A 23058-nucleotide genomic window follows, 5' to 3' on the forward strand; every position below is an offset into this window, starting at 1 on the left:
AATGTTCACTATGCAACAATGGCATCCCTGACAATAGTCATGGTGTAGTTAATGTTCACTATGCAACAATGGCATCCCTGACAATAGTCATGGTGTAGTTAATGTTCGCTATGCAACAATGGCATCCCTGACAATAGTCATGGTGTAGTTAATGTTCGCTATGCAACAATGGCATCCCTGACAATAGTCATGGTGTAGTTAATGTTCACTATGCAACAATGGCATCCCTGACAATAGTCATGGTGTAGTTAATGTTCACTATGCAACAATGGCATCCCTGACAATAGTCATGGTGTAGTTAATGTTCGCTATGCAACAATGGCATCCCTGACAATAGTCATGGTGTAGTTAATGTTCGCTATGCAACAATGGCATCCCTGACAATAGTCATGGTGTAGTTAATGTTCACTATGCAACAATGGCATCCCTGACAATAGTCATGGTGTAGTTAATGTTCACTATGCAACAATGGCATCCCTGACAATAGTCATGGTGTAGTTAATGTTCACTATGCAACAATGGCATCCCTGACAATAGTCATGGTGTAGTTAATGTTCACTATGCAACAATGGCATCCCTGACAATAGTCATGGTGTAGTTAATGTTCGCTATGCAACAATGGCATCCCTGACAATAGTCATGGTGTAGTTAATGTTCGCTATGCAACAATGGCATCCCTGACAATAGTCATGGTGTAGTTAATGTTCGCTATGCAACAATGGCATCCCTGACAATAGTCATGGTGTAGTTAATGTTCACTATGCAACAATGGCATCCCTGACAATAGTCATGGTGTAGTTAATGTTCACTATGCAACAATGGCATCCCTGACAATAGTCATGGTGTAGTTAATGTTCACTATGCAACAATGGCATCCCTGACAATAGTCATGGTGTAGTTAATGTTCGCTATGCAACAATGGCATCCCTGACAGTTAGGAGGGGGCTAGGCAGGATTGGGGGGGGGGGGGGGGGGAGAGAGTGAGATGGCGGTGGTAGTAATGGTGTGAGGGATTAAAAATTAATATATATTTGTATTTACACCAACAATTTGTTCATGAAGTTTCTTTATCAACTGTAGTCTTGCAGATGAAGAACTGGTAATCATGCAGAGTGTGGCAATTAAAATCTAAAGGTGAGGACACCTGGATTCCATCCCTACTCCCCCACACATTTGTTAGCAATCATTTGCAGAAGTTGAAGACATTATTATCTGCCCACCCTAAAACAAAAAATGATTCTAACACAGGATATTCAATCCAGTGACAGGGTGAAAAGAAAAATAGATCTTATATCCAGATGCAGTATATACTTACAGACTTACCATGACATTCTATTTACTAAATCAATGATGCCCACGCAGGCAAAGTGATTTGGATATTCAGTTGGCAGTGGCTTTGAAGGATGGGAAAATGGAATTATTGGAGATAAGGCTTAAAAATTCGGAGGTCTGAGGGGTATTTTTACATATTTATCTATTCATACAATGTGGATGCTTCAAGCAATGCTGGAATTTACTTTCCAACCTTAATTGCTCCTGTATCAAGGAGACAATCAGTAATTCAAGTTATATATAGACCTATCCAAGTAAGCACATGGCAGATTTGTTTCTCTGAAGAACAAATGAATTAAATAGATATTCAAACAATAAAACCGTGTTTCACAATTTACCAGGCACTATATTTTATTCAATATTTATTTAAGTTCCATTATTTGAATTTAAATTCTTCAACGGTCCCTGAAACACTGCTCCAAAACTCCAGCTGTGAAATTCCAAAAATACACAGCATCTATAGAGATAAAAATCGTAATTAATGTTTCAGGTCAATGATATTTAATTAGAATTGGACAAAGGAAGAAATCAAACTAGAGAAGAAAGATAGGGTTGACCAAACAAAGGGATATTCTAGCTCCTGATTCAGTGACTTAACCTTATTCCTATTGATGTGAAGAGATTCATGACTTGTTGCAATTTTATAGACGAGAATTCTTCTCAGTGATTGTGTCAACTGGGAAAGCTACATTAAACTAATTTCCTAATGGCTAAAAGTTTCTGCCTAGTGATCAACACAGAGTGAAAATGTTACACTGCAATTTTATCAAAAGGGAATCCATTTTTAACCATGCAAAAAATGGACTTCAGGCCACAAATACAATCCATGGATATAGAGATATTGCAGGTAAATGTTGGCACGTTTTAAATAAGTTTTCCCATCAGGAAGACTTTACGTTGTATTATTCAGACATACAATACTGTGCAAAATATATATTTAACTAGGGTGCCTGACTTCTGCACAGTACTGCATTTGTCAATGTGAAGCAGAGAGCATGTTTGTAAATCTGGTGGGAACAGAAGATGTTGGGAATGGTGAAGATGGAGTGGCATGGGAGGAGTGTGGGATAGGTAGCAGAAAAGGAGGGCCAAGTGCTAGGGGTGGTGCAGGTTCAGACACAAACGGCCCTAAGACACCAAGCAAAATCATTTGATTCCAAACAATCAGTTTATTATCATTACAGAATGTCTCTCTGGTGCTTCCCAGTCCCTCTCCTCTCCCTTCCCCTTTTGCCAAACATGATTCCCCTCTCCCTGCCCCCTTCTCACTCTCAGTCCACAATAGAGACCCACGTCAGAATCAGGTTTATCATCACTCACATATGTCATGAAATTGGTTTGTTCTGCAGCAGCATTACAGTGCAATACATAAAATTACTACAATATAATGCAAAAGTCTTAGATACATGAGCCAAATATATTTTTATATATATGTAGACTTTTGTACAAAACTGTACCGTACCAAGCAACAATATTTTGAATTATGTCACTTTAATATTAGACAGATATTCCTATGTCAAAATGCCTATAATCCCATTCATTGTTTCCTTGTAATACCCACAAGATGTATCAAGCTCAATAATTTTATGATTCACTGATCACAGTTCCACCACTCAACAGAATAGTGATTCATATTTTCCACAAAAAGCCCTGTGAAAATACACTGCCTACATAAAACCTTTAATTCCCAATTCACAAATTTTAAACAAAATTAAAACATTTAAAGAGTTATATATTTCCCAATAGCATAATTATATTATTCCTTATTTTTGGCTGGAGTTTCTCAGAATACATCAATGTTGTTCAAGGCCATGAAGTCCACTGTAGGACAACCTAGTCAGTTTCATTCCTCTTTTCTATCCCGGTAGTACTGTAAAATTATTGCCTTCAAGAGCCAATGCAATTTTCTTCTAAAATCAGAGGGAGCAACTTCAAGATCATTACCACATGCTGTGTGAAAAGATGTTTCCACACATCCCCCTGTATCTTTTGCCTAAAACCTTAAATCTGGTCTCTATGTATGATCTGTTAAACAGAACATGCAACAATGTACATGATACAAGCCTTCAGCCCATGATGTATCAATATATATAAACCTACTTCACAATTAATTTAACTCTTTCCTCATACACAACCCATATCCTTCCATTTCTCGTACATCCATGTGCCTATCTAGGTGTTTTTTAAATATGTCCATTGTATCAGCCTCTACCACCAATCCAGAAGGGCATTCTCGGCACCTCTTTTTTTAAAAAACTACCTCTGACACCTCCTTTAAACTTTACTTCATTCATTTTAAATTCAGGTCCTCTGGTATTGGACCTCTGAGAAAAAGGTGCTATACATATACTGAATGACTTGCCCTCCACAGCCAACCGTGGCAATGAATTCCACAAATTTACAACCCTCTAGCTAAAGAATTTCCTCCTCTAGTCTGAAGCTATGCCCTGTCATCCTAGATTCAGCCGCTATAGGAAATACCCTCCCTTAAATCCACTCTATCCAAACCTTTCAATTTTCGACAGGTTTCAATCAGACTCATTCTTCTAACCCCTAGCAAGTATAGGCACAGAGCTATCAAATGCTCCACATATGTTAACCTTTTCATTCCCAAAGTCATTCTCGTCAACCTCCTTTAGACTCTATCCAATGCTAGCACATCTTTTCTTAGATAAGGGGCCCAGTACTGCTCAGAATACTCCAAGTGTGATCAGACCAATACCTTATAAAGCCTCAACATTCCATCCTTGCTCTTATGTTCTTGTCATTTCAAAATGAATGCTAATGTTGCATTTGCCTTCCTTACTACCAACTCAAACAGGATTAGAGAATCCTGCACAAGGAATTCCAAAAATTCATAAAATTCCTTTATTCCTTCTACCAAAGTGCATGACCATACACTTCCCTACAGTATATCCCATCTGCCACTTCTTTGCCCATTCTCCCCATCTATCTAGATCCTTCAGAAGACTCACTGCTTTCTCAACACTACATGCCCCTCCACCTAACTTCACAACGTCTGCAAACTTGGCCACAAAATCATCAACTCCTTCAAACAAATCATTGACATACAATGTGAAAAGAGACAGTTCCAACACCGACCCCCCTGGAACACCATTAGTCACCAGCAGCCAACCAGAAAATGCTCCCTTTCTTCCCACTCTTTACCTGCTGACAGTCAACCAACCTCCTATCCATGGTAATATTTTCCTCTAATACCATGGGCTCTTGTTAAGCAGCCTCATGTGTGGCACTTTGTCAAAAAGCCTTCTGAAATTCCAAGTAAACATCAACTGAATCTCCTTTGTCTATCTTGCCTATTATTTCCTCAAAGAATTCCAACAGTTTTGTCAGATAAAAGGGAAACCATGCTGACTTTGCCCTATTTTACAAAGTGCCTCCAAGTACCCCAAAATCTCCTCTTTAATAATTGATTCCAACATCTTTCTAACCACTGAGGTTAGTCTAATAGGCCTACAACTCCTTTTTCTTGTCTGCCTCCCTTCTGCTTAAAGTGTGGAATGACGTGCAATTTTCCAGTGATCCAGAACGATTCCAGAATCCAGTGATTATTGAAAGATCCCTTCACATTCACTTCAGCTACCTTTTTCAGAACCCTGGGGTGTTGTCCATCTGGTCCAGGTGAGTTATCTACCTTCAGACCTTTCACCTTCCTAAGCATTTTCTCCTTACTAACAGCAACAACACCCAAGAGCAATGAAAACTACTTAATCAGCTTGTCCACCATTTCTTCGTCCCCCCTCCCTACATTACTACCTCTCCAGTGTCATTTTGCAGCGGCTCAATATCCACTCTCACCTCTCTTTTACTCTTTATATATAGTATTGATGAAAGACTTTTGATATCTTCTTTTATATTATTGGGTAACTTCATATTTCATCTTTTTACTCCTCATGCCTTTTTTTTCCAGTTGCCTTCTGTTGGTTTTAGAAGCTTCCCAGCCCTCTAACTTCCCACTATTTTTTGCTATATTGTATGCCCTCTCCTTTGCTTTTATGCCATCTTTGACTTCACTTGTCAGCCTCATCCTCCCTTCAGAATATTTCATCATTGGGATGTAACTATCCCATGTCTTCTAAATTGTTCCCAGAAATTCCAGCCATTGTTGTTCTACCATCATCCCTTTCCAATCAACTTTGGCTGGCTCATTTCTCATGCCTCTGCAATTCCCTTTACTCCACTGTAATACTGGTACATCTGACGTTATCTTCTTCCTTACAAACTGCAGGGTAAGTTCAATATTATGATCACTGCTTCCTAAGGATTACTTTACATTAAGCTCTCTAATCAAATTTGATTAATTACACAACACTCAATTCAGAATTGCTGATCCCCTAGTGGGGTCAACCACAAGCTGCTCCAAAAAGCTATTTCGGAGGCATTCCACAAATTCTCTTTCTTGGAATGCAGCACCAATCTGATTTTCCCAATCTATCTGCATGTTTAAATCCCTCTTGACTATCGTAACATTGCCCTTTTTACATGCCTTTTCTATCTCCCTTTGTAATTTGTATCCACATACTGGCCACTATTTGGAGGACTGTATACAACTCCCATCAGGGTCTTTTTACCCTTGCAGTTTCTTAAGTCTACCCACAAAAATTCTACATCTTCCAATCCTAGGTCACCTCTTTCTAAGGATTTGATTTCATTCTTTACCAACACAGCCACACCACCCCACCCCACCTGCCTGCCTGCCTGCCCTTTTGATATAGATTGTATTCTTAGATGTTAAGCTGCCAACTATGATTTTATTTCAACCACAACTTAAGTGATGCCCACAATATCATATCTGCCTCTCTCTAACTGTACTATAAGATCATCTACTGTATTCTGTATACTGCTTGCATTCAAGTGTAATACCTTCAGTCCTGTCTTCATCACTTTTTTTGATTTTTTTCCCCATATTACATTTCAGCTCATCCCACTGACTGCAATTTTCCCCTATCATCTGCCTGTCCTTCCTCACACTCTCACTATACACTACACCTACTTGATTACCAAGTGACATATCCTCAGCCCTATCATTTTGGTTCCCATCACTATGCCAAATTAGTTTAAACCCTCTAGACTAAAGTTTTGCAGGGCTGAAATGGCTAGCACCAAAGGGCACAGTTTTAAGGTGGTTGGAAGTAGGTACAGAGGAGATGTCAGGGGTAAGTTTATTGTTGTTTTTTAAAAATAAACACAGAGAGGGGTGAGTGCGTGGAATGGGCTGCCAGCGACAGTGGTGGAGGCAATAAAATAGGATCTTTTAAGAGACTCCAGGACAAGTACATGGAGCTTAGAAAAATAGAGGGCAAAAAATAAATGGGTAACCTTAGGTAATTTCTAAGGTAAGGGCATGTTCGGCACAACTTTGTATTGAGTTGTAGGTTTTCTATGTTTTCTCCAACAGCTCTAGTAAACCTGCCCGCAAGGATATTGGTCCCCATCAGATATGTGTAACCTGTTCTTTTTGTACAGGTCTAACCTTCCCCAGAAGAGATTCCAATGATCCAGAAATCTGAAACCCTGCCCCCTTCACCCATTCCTCAGCTAAGTATTCATCTGCCAAATCATTCTATTCTTACCCTCACTGGCATATGGCACAAGCAACAATCCAGAGATTATTCCCCTGGAGGTCCTGCTTTTCAGCTTTCTACCTAGCTCCCTATATTCCCTCTTTAGGACCTCCTCCCATTTCCTAGCTATGTTGTTGGTACCAATTTGTACAACTACTTCTAACCCCTTTAGAATACCATGGACCCAATCAGAGACATCCCTGACCTGGCACCTGGGAGGCAAAATAACATTTGGATGTCTTAATCAGGTCCTCAGAGTCGCCCTGCTCCCCTATCTACGGAATCCCCTATCACTACTGCACTCCCCCCTTCCTTCTGAGCCACAGAGACCTGCTCGCTGCGGCTTCTCCCTGGTAGATCACCACCCCCCGCCCCACCGCAACTGTATCCAAAGCAGTGTACTTTTTTTTGAGGGGAACAATCACAAGGGTACTCTGCAATGGCTGCCTGTTCCCTTGATAGTATGTCTCTCATAATTTTATACATCTCTATGTCACTCAATCTTTTACATCTCTATCATCTCACTGCTCATCCCCCTTCACTCCAAAGAAAAAAGCCCTAGCTTGGTCAACTTGTCCTCATAAGACATGTTCTTTAATCTAGGAAACATTCTCATAAATCTCCTCTCCCCTACTCTAAAAATTCCAAATCTTTTCTATAATGAGGGACCAGAACTAAGCACAATACTACAAGTGTGATTTAACCAGAGTTTTATATAGCTGCAATTTTACCTCACAGCTCTTGAACACAATTCCCTGATTAATGAAGGTCAGCACACCATAAGCCTACTTAACCATGTGTCAGGGGGCTGGAGCAGGGATCCAATCGCAGACCTAATACTGTGCACACAGTGATATTAATTGAGTAACAAATTCCGAGGTACAAAGAAAGTCAGCATCAAAGTTCAGGCAGAGATCAAAACATCCAGGGAAATCTCAGGGAGCTAAGGACTTGGACTCCAGCATCCCTCTGATCCACCACACTGCAAAGAATCTCAAAATTAGAATCAGGTTTATTATCAAGTTCACATTAATTATCATTCAACCATAGATGAATATAGCAAAACAAACAGCATTTCATCAGTAATCACTGACATGTGTTGTGAAATTTACTGTTTTGTTGCAGTAGTACAGAGAAAGATACAAAAATTATAGGTTACAATAAGAAATATAATGATAATAAATATTGCAAATATAGAGCAAAATGGTAAGGTAGAGTTCATGGGCCATTTAGAAATCTGATGGCATAGGGAAGCAAGCTTTTCCTAAAACATTGAGTGTGCGTCTTCCGGTTCCTGTACGTCCTCCCTGATGGTAGAAATGAGAAGAGGGCATGTCCTGGCTAATAAGGGTCATTCATGATGGATGGCATTCTTGAAGCATTGTCTTTTGAAGATGTTCTCAATGGTGGGGAAGGTTAGTGCTCATGATGAAGCTGGCTGAGTCAACAACCTGATGGAGCTTTTTCTGATCCTATACACTGGAGGCTCTATTCCAGACAATGCTCTCCATGGTACAACTATCCTAAGGTTTTTCAGAAGCTCAACACTACCTCTTTTTTCATTTCAAAATGCTCCAGTGCATTAGCATTTAAATAACATTTCCTAGTCTATCTTATCTAAAAGTAATACCTGGGCACACCTCAAGGCTGCATGCTTAGTGTCCTGCTCTAGTCTCTCAACACCCATGAATGTGTGGCTAGGCACAGCTCAAATTGGAATTTCTATTAGATTCAAGATAAGGAATATTTCAAAGACAAGGAATTGAGGGTTAAGGGGGACTGGCACAGTTGAGGGCGCACAGATCAGTTCAGATGATATGCAATACTGGGGCAATTTTTATGGGGTGGTACATGACTTCTGCCCTATTTTCTTCTACTCTTGTGTGATCACATAGCTGTAGAACAGTAACTTATTTTATGTTCCATAAAATTCTGAAGCAGAATCATGATTATTATTACTGACATATGACATTGTTTTGTGGCAGCAGTAAAATGCAAAACATAAAAAAATACTGTAAGTTGCAATAAAAGATAAAATAAAATAATGCAAAAGAGGAATAATGAGGTAGTGTTCGTGGACTGTTCCGAAATCTGATGGCGGAGGGGAAGAAGCTGTTCCTAAATCATTCATTTTGTGTCTTCAAGCTCCTTCACCTCCTCATTGATGATATCAATGAAAAAAGGACATGTCCCAGATGGTGAGTGTCCTTAACGATGGATATTGTCTTCTTGAAGCACTGCCTTTTGAAGATGTCCTCTGCAACACTGGAGTCTCCAAACCAGGCTTGATGCAAGCAGAGAAAATGTTCTCTACTGTAGAAATTTGCTAGTGTTTTTGATAATGTACCATATCTCCTCAAAATCCTAATTAAGCAGAGCTGCTGGTGTGCCACCTTCATGATTGCATCAATATCTTAGGCCCAGAATAGATCCTCTGGGATGTTGACACAAAGGACCTTTAAACTGCTCATCCTTTCCACTGCTGACACCTCAGTAAAGACTGGAGTATATTCTCCCAAACTGAAATGCTTGGTGTTATTCTTGATGTTAAGATTAATTCTTTAAGGAAACTAAACTGAACCAAATGAATCAGAGGATATATATTTGTGGGACAGGAAACTTGCTGAACATTTACTTACTAGCGCCAGTTGCTGCACTTAGGTGGTCGTTAGACACTGTACCGTGCTTAGCGGGAACAGTTTTTAAATAGCATCAGTTGCGTGTGTTTGTGTTCACTGATTTGTCACCGACAGTTGCTGAGAAATAAGCAGCAAGACAGTTCAGAACTATTTTGCTCACTGTGGTTTCAAGGATTCAGACTTGGAGATGCCAGAAATGGCTGGGAGTGAAAATGAAATATTTTCACTACTTCAAGTAGAGACTATGAAGAATTTGAAAGTATTGACAATAATCATGAATATTGCAATTAAATTTAAGATTTGGCAGATTCAATTATTAAAAGGGCAGTCCATTATCTGCACTAGGTGTCTCAGCTGATTTACAGTCAAAAGTACACGGCAGCGTACACTGGACAAATTCCTCTGTCAATAACTATTAGGAATTAATACACAGCTTTATAGTACTCTAGTGGTATTGCTTGTGTTCTAACTTGTTCTGTATTTCATTTAAATACATAATTTTTTACTCAGTTAAAAAGCAGTTTGTCTTTTTTAGACAATTCTAACAATTACCCTGAAGCTTCAGCTAATTGGAGCATCAGCTTAATTGGTCAGAAATGTAGCAGAGGAAGCATATTCATATTGAAAGTGCTGCAAATTATAAGTTGAACAATACATTGTCTCTTTTAGTTGTTTTTATTTACTTGCAGTTTATCTTATTTTGTACATTGGTTGTTTGTCAGTCTTTGTATATGTACAATTTTTTATGAAATTCCATTGTATTTTTCCCCTGTGAATGTCTGCAAGAAAATTTGTTTCAAGGTAGTATATGGTAACATATACATATTTTGATACTAAATTTACTTTGAACTTTTAATTCATCTTTGTCATGCTGAAACTGCTAATTTCATTTTTTTACATACTGCATTTAGTGTTTTAGTACTTTTATATGGAAGAAAGCAATGCAAAGGAAGGGACAGATTTACAAGTACAAAATTCAACATAACATTTCATTATCAGAGTCTGTGAGTTCAGCCAGGTTATAATTTTCCTTAAGTTTGTCAAAAACAGCATAATAAATTTAGCTGCTATCAATATTATACGCTCATTCAATTAACAGAGTTTGTCCAGGAACTTCAATGGCTAAATTTGACCTTAAGATGATTTTGCTGTCACAAACTGATTAAATTTCATTTACAACACTTGTGAAACCAGACCTAATACTCAGGAATAGGCTGTTAAGCTGCAAACAACATTCTTAGCATTTACATGCCAGGCAATAACCACCTTCCCTTGATATTCCACTGCAGTCCATTGCTAGTTTCTGCATCAGCCTGGAGGTAACACTACATTGCATACAAAACAGGACCAGCACAAGAGCAGAATAGAAGCTGAGTTTCTTGTTACAAGTGACTTCTGAAACCCTGAAGTCTTTACACCATCTGCAAACCACAATAACCTCATTTGCCCAAATGAGCATACTGTAGCTCCATCAATAATCAGAAGCATGTAAAACACAACAGTCAACTTAATTTAAGGCACCTCAACCTCCACCCTAAACTTTCACCTGCCCCTTCTGGCATATTAAAACTGCAATGAGTACAACCTTCAGAATTCACTGTAGTTATTCCCTAAAGTCCCTTCAACACCTCCCAAATCTATAAACTAGAAAAATGATGGCAAAGATAATGACAGTGCATTCATGCTCTCCATCCTGTCTAGACTTGGAAATCTATTACCAATTCTTCATGTTTTGTGAAAGTTCTTACCTTTGACCAGTATGTGTAAGTATTTTCATCAGACAGATGACAGCAGTACAAGACAGCAATTCACCAAAGTGAATCAAGGATTGAAATTGATATTGGGCTTGTTAGTGACAGCCACATCCTATAAGCAAATTAAATATCCACTCTCAAAACATCAACTTGGCAGCAAACTCATAGCTGACAGGACACAAGGACAATATCACAGATACGTCTCCAGTATCTCAGAGCACTACATTATGGAGATACATAGATAAAACGCAGTATCAATCTACATATGGATGCACCTTTTCTGGGACAGAATTGAGGGAGTTCCAAATTCTTGGGGAATGCAAAAGGATAAATCACATATAGTCTCCAATGTTTATTGCAAGCATTCTGAAACAGATTCAAAAGCCTTCTCACGAAAAAGATGGGCTGCATCATTCCAGACAAACTGGAGTTCATAAGTAGAGATGATTGCAGGGCAGTTGATAAATCAGTCAATGTGCCAAAAGCCTAGTGTTCCAGTAACAGTAGGCAATAACCCAATAAAATTGGAAACACTTTCAGGTCCACTGCACAAATTAAATAAATTGCATTTTTGGATCCAATATCCAATTTTTGCAAAATCAGCATTTTTTAAACCTCAGTAGCAATTAACCCGCATGATTGCTGTCAATGGTACAAAACATCCATTATTTATCAAACCATATTCAGATTATAGTGTGCCACTTTTCTCCATTGCTGCACAGTTAACTTGGTTTGAATCTATAAGGCTGAACTTAGTGGTCAAGAGGACATGTTTAGCCAGTTGTGCATGGTACTGGGGTCCCATATCTGATGTCAAAGCTGCAAAAAATATATTTTGCATCTGTTAGTGGCTAGTGAGTATGAGCACTGAGTGGGCCAAAGAACCTGTTTTCAAGCTGCATCTCCATATGAGCCTGAAGATATTTAGAGATTCATCAGCATTTTGAGTAGATTCTATGAGTTAACTTCTCAGCATAATGTGTGAGACAATATTAACATGTTTTTAGTCTGCCACTGGAATCTTCAAATTGGGAATTTCCATGTTTGGATTTGCATGCAGCCAAGCCCACCATATAATTGCCAGTTTTTAACCAGCAAAATTCAGTGCACAACATTAAAACACTGAAAAGGATAAATATTTTCTATTTGATTAACATTTATATTATGTAAAATTGCTAAATTATACTGTTTTAATATAATCCTCACACAATCTGGAAACTAGCACTTCTTGAGATCAGGCTAAAAATAATACAAGTGATATATCCAGCATACTTACTTGTGAAAAAATGTAGATGGAGTTATCTCACACCAACTTCAGTGATAATTAAAATACTTCAAGAAAAATTCAATTTAATTCATCCCACCAATAAAAATAATTCAATGCAACATGATGCTCCAAGCATAACACATTTTAAACCCATTTATTAATATCTTACTTACACATTTTATGATATTTAAAATAAATTAAAAATTGAATTATTAGAACAAATCAGAGTTGCTTGGGAATGTACTTATTAAAAATCCTTAAAGCCAGTCTAAACCATCAAAAGTTCTATCTTCATACACTTCCTAATATAATTCCTTATTTAACATTGAATTATAGCATTAAACAAATCTGACATGGAAAAATATTCAGCACATAAAGCATGGTATATTTCAGACAATATTAGTGTAAACATTAAATGACTTAAAATGAAAACACCTTACCACATTTATACATGGCATTTGAAATCAAAGCATTTTCTTTAAACAAATATACCTCATTCTAATTTGGTGGCTAGTTCATGTCCAAGTTCAAAATCAAGTTATATTTTTTCCCATTTATAAACCTTGGTTTTTAAAACCAAATTATGTATTTTTCTAAAATTACAATATGACAACAATCAAGTGTGTGTATTTAAATTCACTCTGATCTAAAATATTGCATAATTATAACACCCTAATTTACAATATAGAGCTTCTATAATACTCACTTTCGTCTTTAACCTTCTGGGGAATTATAATAACAAGAACAAAAAAACTAAATTCTTACTCAAGATATTTGCAAACCTATATTTTGTTCACAATCATTAGTAATTTTGCAATCTGCAAGTTTGGCTTGTTTTTCTTGTAGGATTGACTTTAAAATTGTCTTGAGCGTATTGTAAACTTCAGGACCCTCATCAGCATCAAACCTGACCTAAGGAAAAATACAACAGAACACTTAATGTTAACCAAATAATATATTATAAAAACTAGTGCACAAGTTCATATTACTTCTGGAGCAGATAGTCACATTGAGATTGGACTTAAATACCGTAACTATGAGAAATTTCTTTTTGGGAAAATCTAAATTTGTCTTTCTTTTAAATAATCTTCCTTATAGTTTTCTTAACTCATTGATTAGTTATTTAAATACTGTCCCATGTACATCAGTGTCTAAGTCAGGTCTTCCCAACCTGGTGTCCACAGACCCCTCAGTTAATGGTAGGGGTCCATGGCATAAAAAGGTTGGCAACCCCAGTCTAAGGTCTCTTAATTAGGTGAATGCTTTGACAATGAACATCAGCAGGCAACTTGGCCAAAGGACAAAATTGTCCAAACAATATATCATGATTAACATATACACAACTCCAGTAGCAAATCCTATATAGCAGTCAGGAGCTTGAACCTTGGTCAAATGTTCACAATCACACTGAATATCCAATAAACCTTATAAGAAACTTCCAGTTATAATCATGTCTCTATAAAACACCACCCACTTCAAATAATTCCAGTCATTTATTTAAAAAAGCAATTCTAGTTTAATTTGTAAAAAAAAAATCACCTATCCAATTGCAACATCATTCCAGTTTCATATTAACCAACAAAATTCATCGAGTATGCACAAGAAAAAAATGCAATTGGGTACTAGAGAGAAAAAAAAACCCATTATATTGGTAAAATGATCAGCATCCAAGCATCTATTCTATATAGACAAGTGAACCCAGAATACTTCATAATCATTGAAAGGTGGGTCATTATTTCATCATCCAATGAAAAGTTCCCACTGCTTTGTTCTGCTAATTAAAAGTATGCAAAATTGCAATCTGGAACATATTATACTGTATTTTTTCATTTATAATTCCTTCTTAATTTGGTTTGACATGGTGTATTCCAACTACCACTTTACCACAACTTTTAAGAATTTATAGAACAGTACAGGATAGGAATAGACCCTTCAAGCCCACAATGTTGTACCAAACCAATTAAATTCGTAATCAAATGCCCAACTAAACTTAATCCTTTCTGCCTACACAATATCCATATTCTCCTGTTCCTCCACACTCATGTGCCTCTCTAAGAGCCACTTGAAAAGCCCTATCAAATTTGCCTCCACTATCACCCCAGGGAGTGCATTCCAAGCACCCATCATTCTCTGTGTAAAGAACTTGCTGCAACAAAGTTATTCCACAGTGAGGTAATGTTGCAGCTATATAGGACCCTGGTCAGACCTCACTAGGAGTACAGTAATGTGCTCAGTTCTGGTTGCCTCACGATAGGAAGGATGTGGAAACTATAGAAAGAATGCAGAGGAGATTTACAAGGATGTTGCCTGGATTGGGGAGCATGCCTTATGAGAATAGGTTGAGTGAACTCAGCCTTTTTTCCTTGGAGCGATGGCAGATGAGAAGTGACCTGATAGAGGTGTATAAATGATGAGAGGCATTGATCGTGTAGATAGTCAGAGGCTTTTCCCCAGGGCTGAAATGGCTAGCACAAGAGGGCACTGTTTTAAGGTGCTTGGAAGTAGGTGCAGAGGAGATGTCAGGGGTAAGTTTTTTTTTTTTTACGCAAATAGTGGTGAGTGTGTGGAATGGGCTGCCGATGACGGTGGTGGAGGCGGATACGATATGATCTTTTAAGAGACTCCTGGACAGTTACATGGAGCTCAGAAAAATAGAGGACTATGGGTAACCGTAAGTAATTTCTAAGATAAGGACATGTTCGGCACAGCTTTGTGAGCCAAAGGGCCTGTATTGTGCTGTAGGTTTTTTATGTTTCTATATGCAGCATTCCATGGCACAGATGAGCAGCTTTCCAAGTCTGTGTTCTGGTTATGAACTATTAATTCTATACATCCTGTAGTTTTTGATCTCATAGTTTTAAGCACCTGCAAATCTATATAATATTCATTTCTATTAGTGCATTAAAAGCATGGTTGTGCTGCCTTTATGGCAGTTATTTAGTTTATAATATTTTCGCGTAGTAATTTGTTAGCATTTTTTTAGTTAAAGTTAGGATTGTTTAAATCAATTGATTTGTCTGTAATACATTGCAGCTGCGATGACGTCACATCCGGGTTCGCCGCGTCTTGTGGGAAATTAACGGTTTGAGATTCACGCAAGGGTGGGGGTCACTCACATGTGCCGCCATAACGCCGACTAGGGTCTCTCTATGCACCAAAGACACAGTGAAAGCAACGCTGTAAGTCATTAGATAATCGATATTTTGAGTTAAAATGTTAACGCCGATTCTGTTAAAAGTAACGACGGTCGGTAAGGTTTACCTTTTTGTCAGTTAAAGAGTCGGGATAGTTTGTATTGAAGTGTATCTAAAGCAGCCAATGGAGCAGCTAGATTCTGACTGTATGCTGCACTTTAATGTAATGTAGTTATTGTAGTTTTACCTTTGCAAGTATTCACAATGTAAATGTGATATTTAGAAGGAAACAAACACTGTACCAATCTTGTATTGTTTTTCAACAGTTTTCACCATGCGTTAATGTGAAGAGTGAACAGTAAAAGGTTAATCTTACTGCGGTCTCGTTTGCATTGATTCTGGTTTATCTCGACGTTTACCTCGGCGTTACGTCACACCCGAGCGAGAACGTTACAATGGTCATTATCTTCTACTAGTCTATTCTCTTTATAATCTGGATTGCTATTGTAAAACATAATAAACTATCATTTCTAAATGCAAGTCACTAAATATTATAATATCCTAAAATGTATTAGCAGAAACCTATATAAAATTTTAATTACCCATTTTAGAGACATGGATTATATCCTCTGACAAATATTTTGCCAAACAAAAACCAGTATACACTTTAAAATTAGTTCTTAAATTGTTGATTTTTCAAAGCTACATTAAATATAATTTCAAATCTCCTTTTGAAAATAAATTGACCAACTGGTTAAGATAAACCATTCAAACACTTTCACGATACAAGTAATTAATCATGTTTGATAATTGTGACATTACTTTTAGTACTACATTCAAACACTTCTCACTGTTGCTACTTAGACAGGATCACTGAATCACTTAACACTACTTCAAGATTTCCATGTTAAACTATGCATGTGGGGAAATCCCAAGTTACCATCACTTTCAAACATAAACAGGCCAAACACACTGACAGTATTGCTATTGATATTGCGTGGAGCAAAGCTGAAAAGGGCATGTATCTGTGTAACTGTTTATAACCTCAGTTGTCCCAAACCACATTATATTCAATGTATGAAAGTATGTAGCCAATTCGTCCACAGAAAGCACCTTCAATAAGCAACTTAATACTGTATGACCAAATAATCTGTATAAGGAACTGGATTGAGGGATATCAGGCAGGTTACTGGGGCAAATTCCCCTTTTCTTCTAAATATGCTCTGGAACAATAAATGGTGACTTGATTTAATGTATCATCCAAAGACGGGGGTCAAAAGCAAAAGGAATATGATAATCAAACTTAATGGTAAAAATACAATGACTAGCCAAAGTTGATCATCAACTATGCAAAGAACAGATTGTTGAATAACATCACTTTTTGCATTAAAGTAATTAGTTCTGGCTGCTGATACAACATCTGAAGCATCAACAATTAACTTATGTGGCAATGCCAAATAATCATTTAGAGTGCCGAGGGTACTAAATGCCAAGTCATATCTATTGAAAGTCAGATGCAGAGAATTAATTGATAAGATTTGCATTGACCAAAAGCAATGAATTACCAAACAAGTTCACAGACTTTGTTTGAATCTTTTGATTACTTCTTGTATCAGATTTGCAGACTAGGTATAGGGATAAGGCGGCAAAGGGGAAACTTCCAACAGAAATGGATTCAGCATTTAAACCTACAGTGGTAATCAATTCTCAATAACCACCTCCACAGTTATTCACTAAATCTTTAGAATAATGACACTAAATCCAAGTACAGTGGATTCTGATTAATTAGTCCATCGGTTAATGGAAACAGCTGGTTATTTTGGGAAGCTCTGAAAGAACAAAAACGAATTGAGAAAATAACTGGGATTTCCTTCATTTATTTGGGTCACTATGCTGCTTAACTGGGACAGGAAACTGTTGCCAAACAGTTTCTAACTAGCATCAATCAGACACATAAATTTGTATGGCTGTACACTATTCAGTGCTTAGAGTGAACAGATTTTAAACAGCATCAGTTACATGTGTTTGTGTTCAAAAGCAGTGATTTTTGTCACAGATAGCTGGTGAGAAATAAGCAGCAAGACAAATTAGATTTGGTTAGCTCCCTGCTTTTGAAGGATGCAGGCTTGGAGATGCCAGAAACAGCTGGGAGAAAAAAATGAAACAATTTCACTACTTCAACAAGTTAGGGACTATGAAGAATTTGAAGCTATCAACAATCATCTAGAATGTTACAATGAAAATGAAGATTTGCAGGATGAAATTGTCGAAAGCATTTGGGAAGCGAGTCCATTATTTGCACTAGATATCTGTACAGTTAATCAAAATAACAGTGCAGTGTGTTAGTTGTCTGTCATATTCGATGATGACAGTGAAACCTATGCGGGACATTTTTTAAAGTGGAAAAGCCCTTGCACTGGGAAAATTCCTTTCTCTCAACATTGGAAGTCCAGGTCCTGTGGTACGAGTAGTTGTCACAAACTAGGGTCTTCAGTGATTGCAGGGATAACTGTGACTTGAGAATCAGAATCAGGTTTACTATCACTGGCCTATATGTCATGAAATCTGTTATTTTGTGGCAGCACTACATTGCATTACATAATAAAAAATCTATAACTTCCAAGAAATACAGTATATAAAAAAATTAAATACATAGTGCAAAAAGAAAGGAAAAAAATAAGTGAAGTAGTGTTCGTGGGTTCATTGTCCATTCATAAATCTGATGGTGGAGCAGAAGAAGCTATTTCTAAAACAATGAGTGTGTGTCATCCTCCTTGATGGTAGCCATGAGAAAAGGGCATGTCCTGGATTTGTGGGGTACTTACTGACTGATGCTGGTTTTTTAAGCCATCACCTTTTGAAGGTGTCCTTGATGCTGGGAAGGCTACTGCCTATGATGCGGCTGGCTGAGTTTACAACTTTCTGCAGCTTTTTCTGATCCTCTGCAGTGGCTCCTCCATATGGTGATACAACCAGTTAGAATGCTCTCCATGGTACATCTGTAGAAATTTGTGGGTGTCTTTGGTGACATATCAAAGCTCCTCAAACTCTTAATTAAATACAGCCAATGTTATGCTGTCATTGAAATTACATCAATATACAGAACCCAGGATAGATGTTCAGAGATTTTACACCTAAGACCTTGAAAATGCTCACCCTTTCCAATGCTGATAATAAGGACTGCTGTGCATTCCCTCGATTTCCCATTCCTGAAATCCGCAATCAGTTCCTCGGTCTTACTGATGTTGAGTGCAAGGTGGTTGCTGCAACACCATTCAATCAGCTGATCTATCTCGCTCCTGTGTGCCTACTCATCATCATCTGAAATTCTGCCAGCAATAGTTGTGTCGTCATCAAACTCACAGATGGCATTTGAGCTGTGCCTAGCACACAGTCGTGGTTACAGAGGCAGTAGAGCAGTATGTGCTTTATCATGCCCTTCGCTCCCCATAAAGCTTTGCAGAACTACCTTCTTGGGTGTTGGATCTCACTGATGATTTCATCTGCCCAGTCTGCTGTAGCTGACTTCACATGCTATATCCTTAATTCACTGCGGTATGAGGCCCTCTGGCTTCCTTCAGCCTACCTGTTGAAGCAGTGTACCGGGATGTGGCAATTGTTGTATGCAAACAATTGAAGCCTCAGGTGAGAGCTGAGTGTCTGGTGGGGATCAGAGGTGCGTGAGCCAGCCAGGAATGCTATCCATTCCTAAACACCCCAGACACAGCAGCATACGCTGGTTGAATTCCTCTGTCAATAACTGTTAGGAACTAATGCAGCTTTATAGCACTGTAGTAGCTTTGGTAGTGTTCTAAATTGTTCTGTATATTATTTGCATACATGATCTATTACTCAGTTAAATGATAGTTTTTTTAAAATTTCTTTTAAATTATTTCCATGAAACCTCAGCTAATTGGAGCAGCCACTTAATTTGGCCAAAATGTACTGGTCTCAAATACAAAAGTACAGAATCCACTGTACTTTTAACTTTCTTTTCAAAAGACAACCAAGATTTCATAGAGTTGAGTAGAATCCGCAAGGCATTCTTTGTGCTGTTCTTGCATCAGGAAAGAGGCAGGACTGGAAGCTCAATGTTCCAGGATACAGATAGTGAACATGTGACACAGGTGCTGGTAAAAGAAGAGGGGGATTTGCCTTTCCTCCTCTTTTAAAAGAGGACACAGCAATAGTCCTAAGAGAGGATATTCTGGAGGGATCATTTAGTGAGGCCATATGGGTAGAACTGAGAAATAAGTAGGGGACAGTCACTCTGATAGGATTGTATTACAGGTCCCTCATTAGTCAGCAGGAATTGGAGGAGATATACAGAGATTGCATCCAGTTGTATTTAAAAATATTTGTTCCTTTTTAATGTTAAACTATATTATCCAACACATCGCTAACTGTACATAATGTGGCCAAATTATTCCTCAACTAACCATAGAAAACTAAAAAATACATGAAATGTTTATTTATCTCATTACATTTTAGAGGCATTTTAATGCATGAATTACTTCCTTCATTGGCCTCCATAAATAACTAACTTCAGAAATAATTCATCAAATCTGCAATATTTTGTGACAACGTGAAATAAAAATGTTACCTCATAAGCACAAGCTCTTATTTCAATGCAGATAACTAAAAGGATAGTCAGGGTTAAACACTGAAACAAAATACAACATCTCTGTAAACTCAATATAATATTTAGCTCTTTTTCTAAGGTGCAGTACTTGCCTTTGTAAAAGCTCTAATTGCCCGAGTAAGTATAGCATCTTCTACATCAAATGGCAAGTCACGCAATTGTGCCATACAATCAAGAATGCAAAGCAGTGACTGATATTGATTCTGGTTAAAGTAAAATAATAAAATACCATGTCAGTAAAGATATTCTGCTTTTATACATATTAATGATTAGCATAATAGCATAATTATACTATTTTATTGTAATATCCCACACTTCAAGCAAATGAATCACATTTTACATACAATTATATCATAGCCTGGGTCAAATAATTATTCTATCCATATACAAATATGTATGTGTAGAATAATTTTTGACACAGGCTATGATATAATAGTTATACCTTATAGGTTTCAAAAATATTTCTATGGCCTATTTAGTAGGTACGCCAGTACACCTGCTTATTAGTGCAAATATCTAATCAGCCTGTCATCTGGCAGCATAAAGCATGTAGACATGGTCAAGAGGTTCAGTTGCTGTTCAGAAATCAAACATCAGAATGGGGAAGAATGTGATCTGGGCAACTTTGACCATGGAATGATTATTGCTGCCAGATGGGGTGATTTGAGTGCCTCAGAAACTGCTGATCTCCTGTGATTTTCATGCACAACTGTCTCTAGTATTTACAGAGGATGTTGCAAAAAACAAAATAAAAACCCAGTTCTGTGGGGGAGGTCACTTTGTTAATGAGAGAGATCAGAGGAGAATGACCAGACTGGCGCAAGCTGACTGGAAGGTAGCAGTAACTCAAATAACCATGCATTACAACAGTGCTGTGTAGAAGAGCATCTCTGAATGCACAACGTGTCAAACCTTGAAGTGAATGGGCCACAGCAGCAGAAGACCATACCAGGTTCCACATTTGTGGCCAATTTATTAATAAAGTGGTGCCACTGAGTACATGTATGAAATAAGTAACACAATCACTCACCATTCTTCAAAACTTCAAAATGTTTGTAATTCAACATTTCCTCATCAAACTATTAGTTCAAAATTTACATTGGCTAATACATAAATTGACAATACATAGCTCTAAAAATATAAGGTAGTTGAAAACTTACATTAAAGAAACAATAATTTTTGCATTGCTGAATTATATGCATGCAAATTCACTAAGCCATAATTATTGGCATAATTGCATTTTTAAAGCCTATATACATTTCAGTTTTTATTTTAATTGCATAATCTGTTCTAATCTTCCATGTGGCTTATCATTCCAACAAATATTTCTTAAATAAAAGAAGCTTTAAGACGTACCAGTTAGTTGGTTAATTGATCCTTGTAAACTGTCCTGTGATTAGGCTAGAATTAAATTGGGGTATTGCTGGATGGCATTGCTCTAAAGGTTGGAAAGGCCAATTCCATACTGTATCTTGATCAATTAATAGATAAGTAAAATTCAATATATGCTCCAATTTATTTGCTCTGTGTAAAGTTTTGGAAGTTAGTGGAAAATTGTCCTTTTTACTTCTTGGATTGCTACATTAGAATATTTTACTGCAATTAGCTGCTCAACCAGTTTGTCAACATCACTGTTGTTGCACTCCAAGAATCCCTCAGAATAGGTGCCTGATAGAAACTGACATTGGAAAATTAAGATGCCCACCAGAATCATTGGATTGCCAATATCCGTCAAGGCCAATGATGAGCACCCCACCTTTCCACTGAATCCAAATCAATTCTATGCATTCTTGAGTGTAATAGAAAGCCTAGTAAAAATTTAACTTATGATGATAATCCGTAGACACCCATGCAAAGAAATGTTAGATTACCTTTTCTAGTGAGTAAAAAGCTTTATTGGGATCCATATATTTATGTGCTAGGGCTTCTATATCTGCCCTACTTATAACAGGTTCTTTCAGCTGTTCAAGCCAGGACCACATAAGACTGCACAACACATATGGATTCTTCTCCGTACAGATCCTTTCCCAAGTTCCTTCTCGGACATTTAATTCATGCTAAAACAAAATTAATATATTGGTTACAATTAAATGTAGCAATAATCTTTTTCAGATTTGTAAATTTTGTCTTCAATATTGCAATACCATTAAAAAATAAATTAATGTGCATATGTAAATGAGAGCATATAAGTAATAGTAAATCAAAGCACAAGTTTAAATTGGTTTGCAATTCCATGTACAATCAACCCTGCACTACAGAAGTTCCGGTAACAGAAATTCGCCATACAAAATTCACAAATCACTACCAAAAAATCTGGGATTCAGTACATCCCATCAGGCAGAAAACACAAAAGCTTAAGAATACATGTCACCAGGCTCAAGCAAAGCTTCTATCCCGCTATTATAAGACTCTTGGATGGAGTCTCTATATGCTAAAGATGAACTTTGATCTTTCCATTTACCTTACGGCCCTAACACTTTGTCTACCTGCACAGCACCTTTTCTGTAATTGTAGCACTACATTTTGCTCTGTTTTCTTTACCCTGATGTACTTATGTATGAATGAGCTATCTGGAGGGCATACAAACAAAGCTTTTCTCTGTAACTCTCTGTATCTCAGTACATGTGATAATGAAAATCTAACTACTGATTGAATAAACCTCTTCTTCTGGCTGCTTGTTCCGGGATATACTCACAACCCTCTGT

At 37.4% G+C, this 23058-nt stretch overlaps 1 protein-coding gene across 7 annotated transcripts in view; it reads right to left on the reverse strand.

Annotated features, from left to right (window-relative positions):
- Positions 1-12704: 12704 nt before the first annotated feature.
- Positions 12705-23058, reverse strand: part of ptpdc1a (protein tyrosine phosphatase domain containing 1a) — a 132818-nt gene continuing 122464 nt past the window's right edge. For 5 of the 7 annotated variants that reach the window (XM_073072171.1, XM_073072170.1, XM_073072172.1 and 2 more), the window contains 3 exons: positions 22225-22410; positions 20446-20556; positions 12705-13489 (listed from right to left, as the gene is read on the reverse strand). In XM_073072171.1, the coding sequence (XP_072928272.1) occupies positions 13343-13489; positions 20446-20556; positions 22225-22410 (444 nt within the window). In that variant the 3' untranslated portion in view covers positions 12705-13342. Of the gene's footprint in view, positions 13490-18536; positions 18711-20445; positions 20557-22224; positions 22411-23058 lie in introns of all 7 variants that reach the window. The other 2 variants (XR_012102134.1, XM_073072174.1) reach the window with 2 other exon arrangements.

This window comes from Hemitrygon akajei, chromosome 19 (genome assembly GCF_048418815.1).
Source record: "Hemitrygon akajei chromosome 19, sHemAka1.3, whole genome shotgun sequence".
NCBI classification, from domain to species: Eukaryota; Metazoa; Chordata; class Chondrichthyes; order Myliobatiformes; family Dasyatidae; genus Hemitrygon; species Hemitrygon akajei.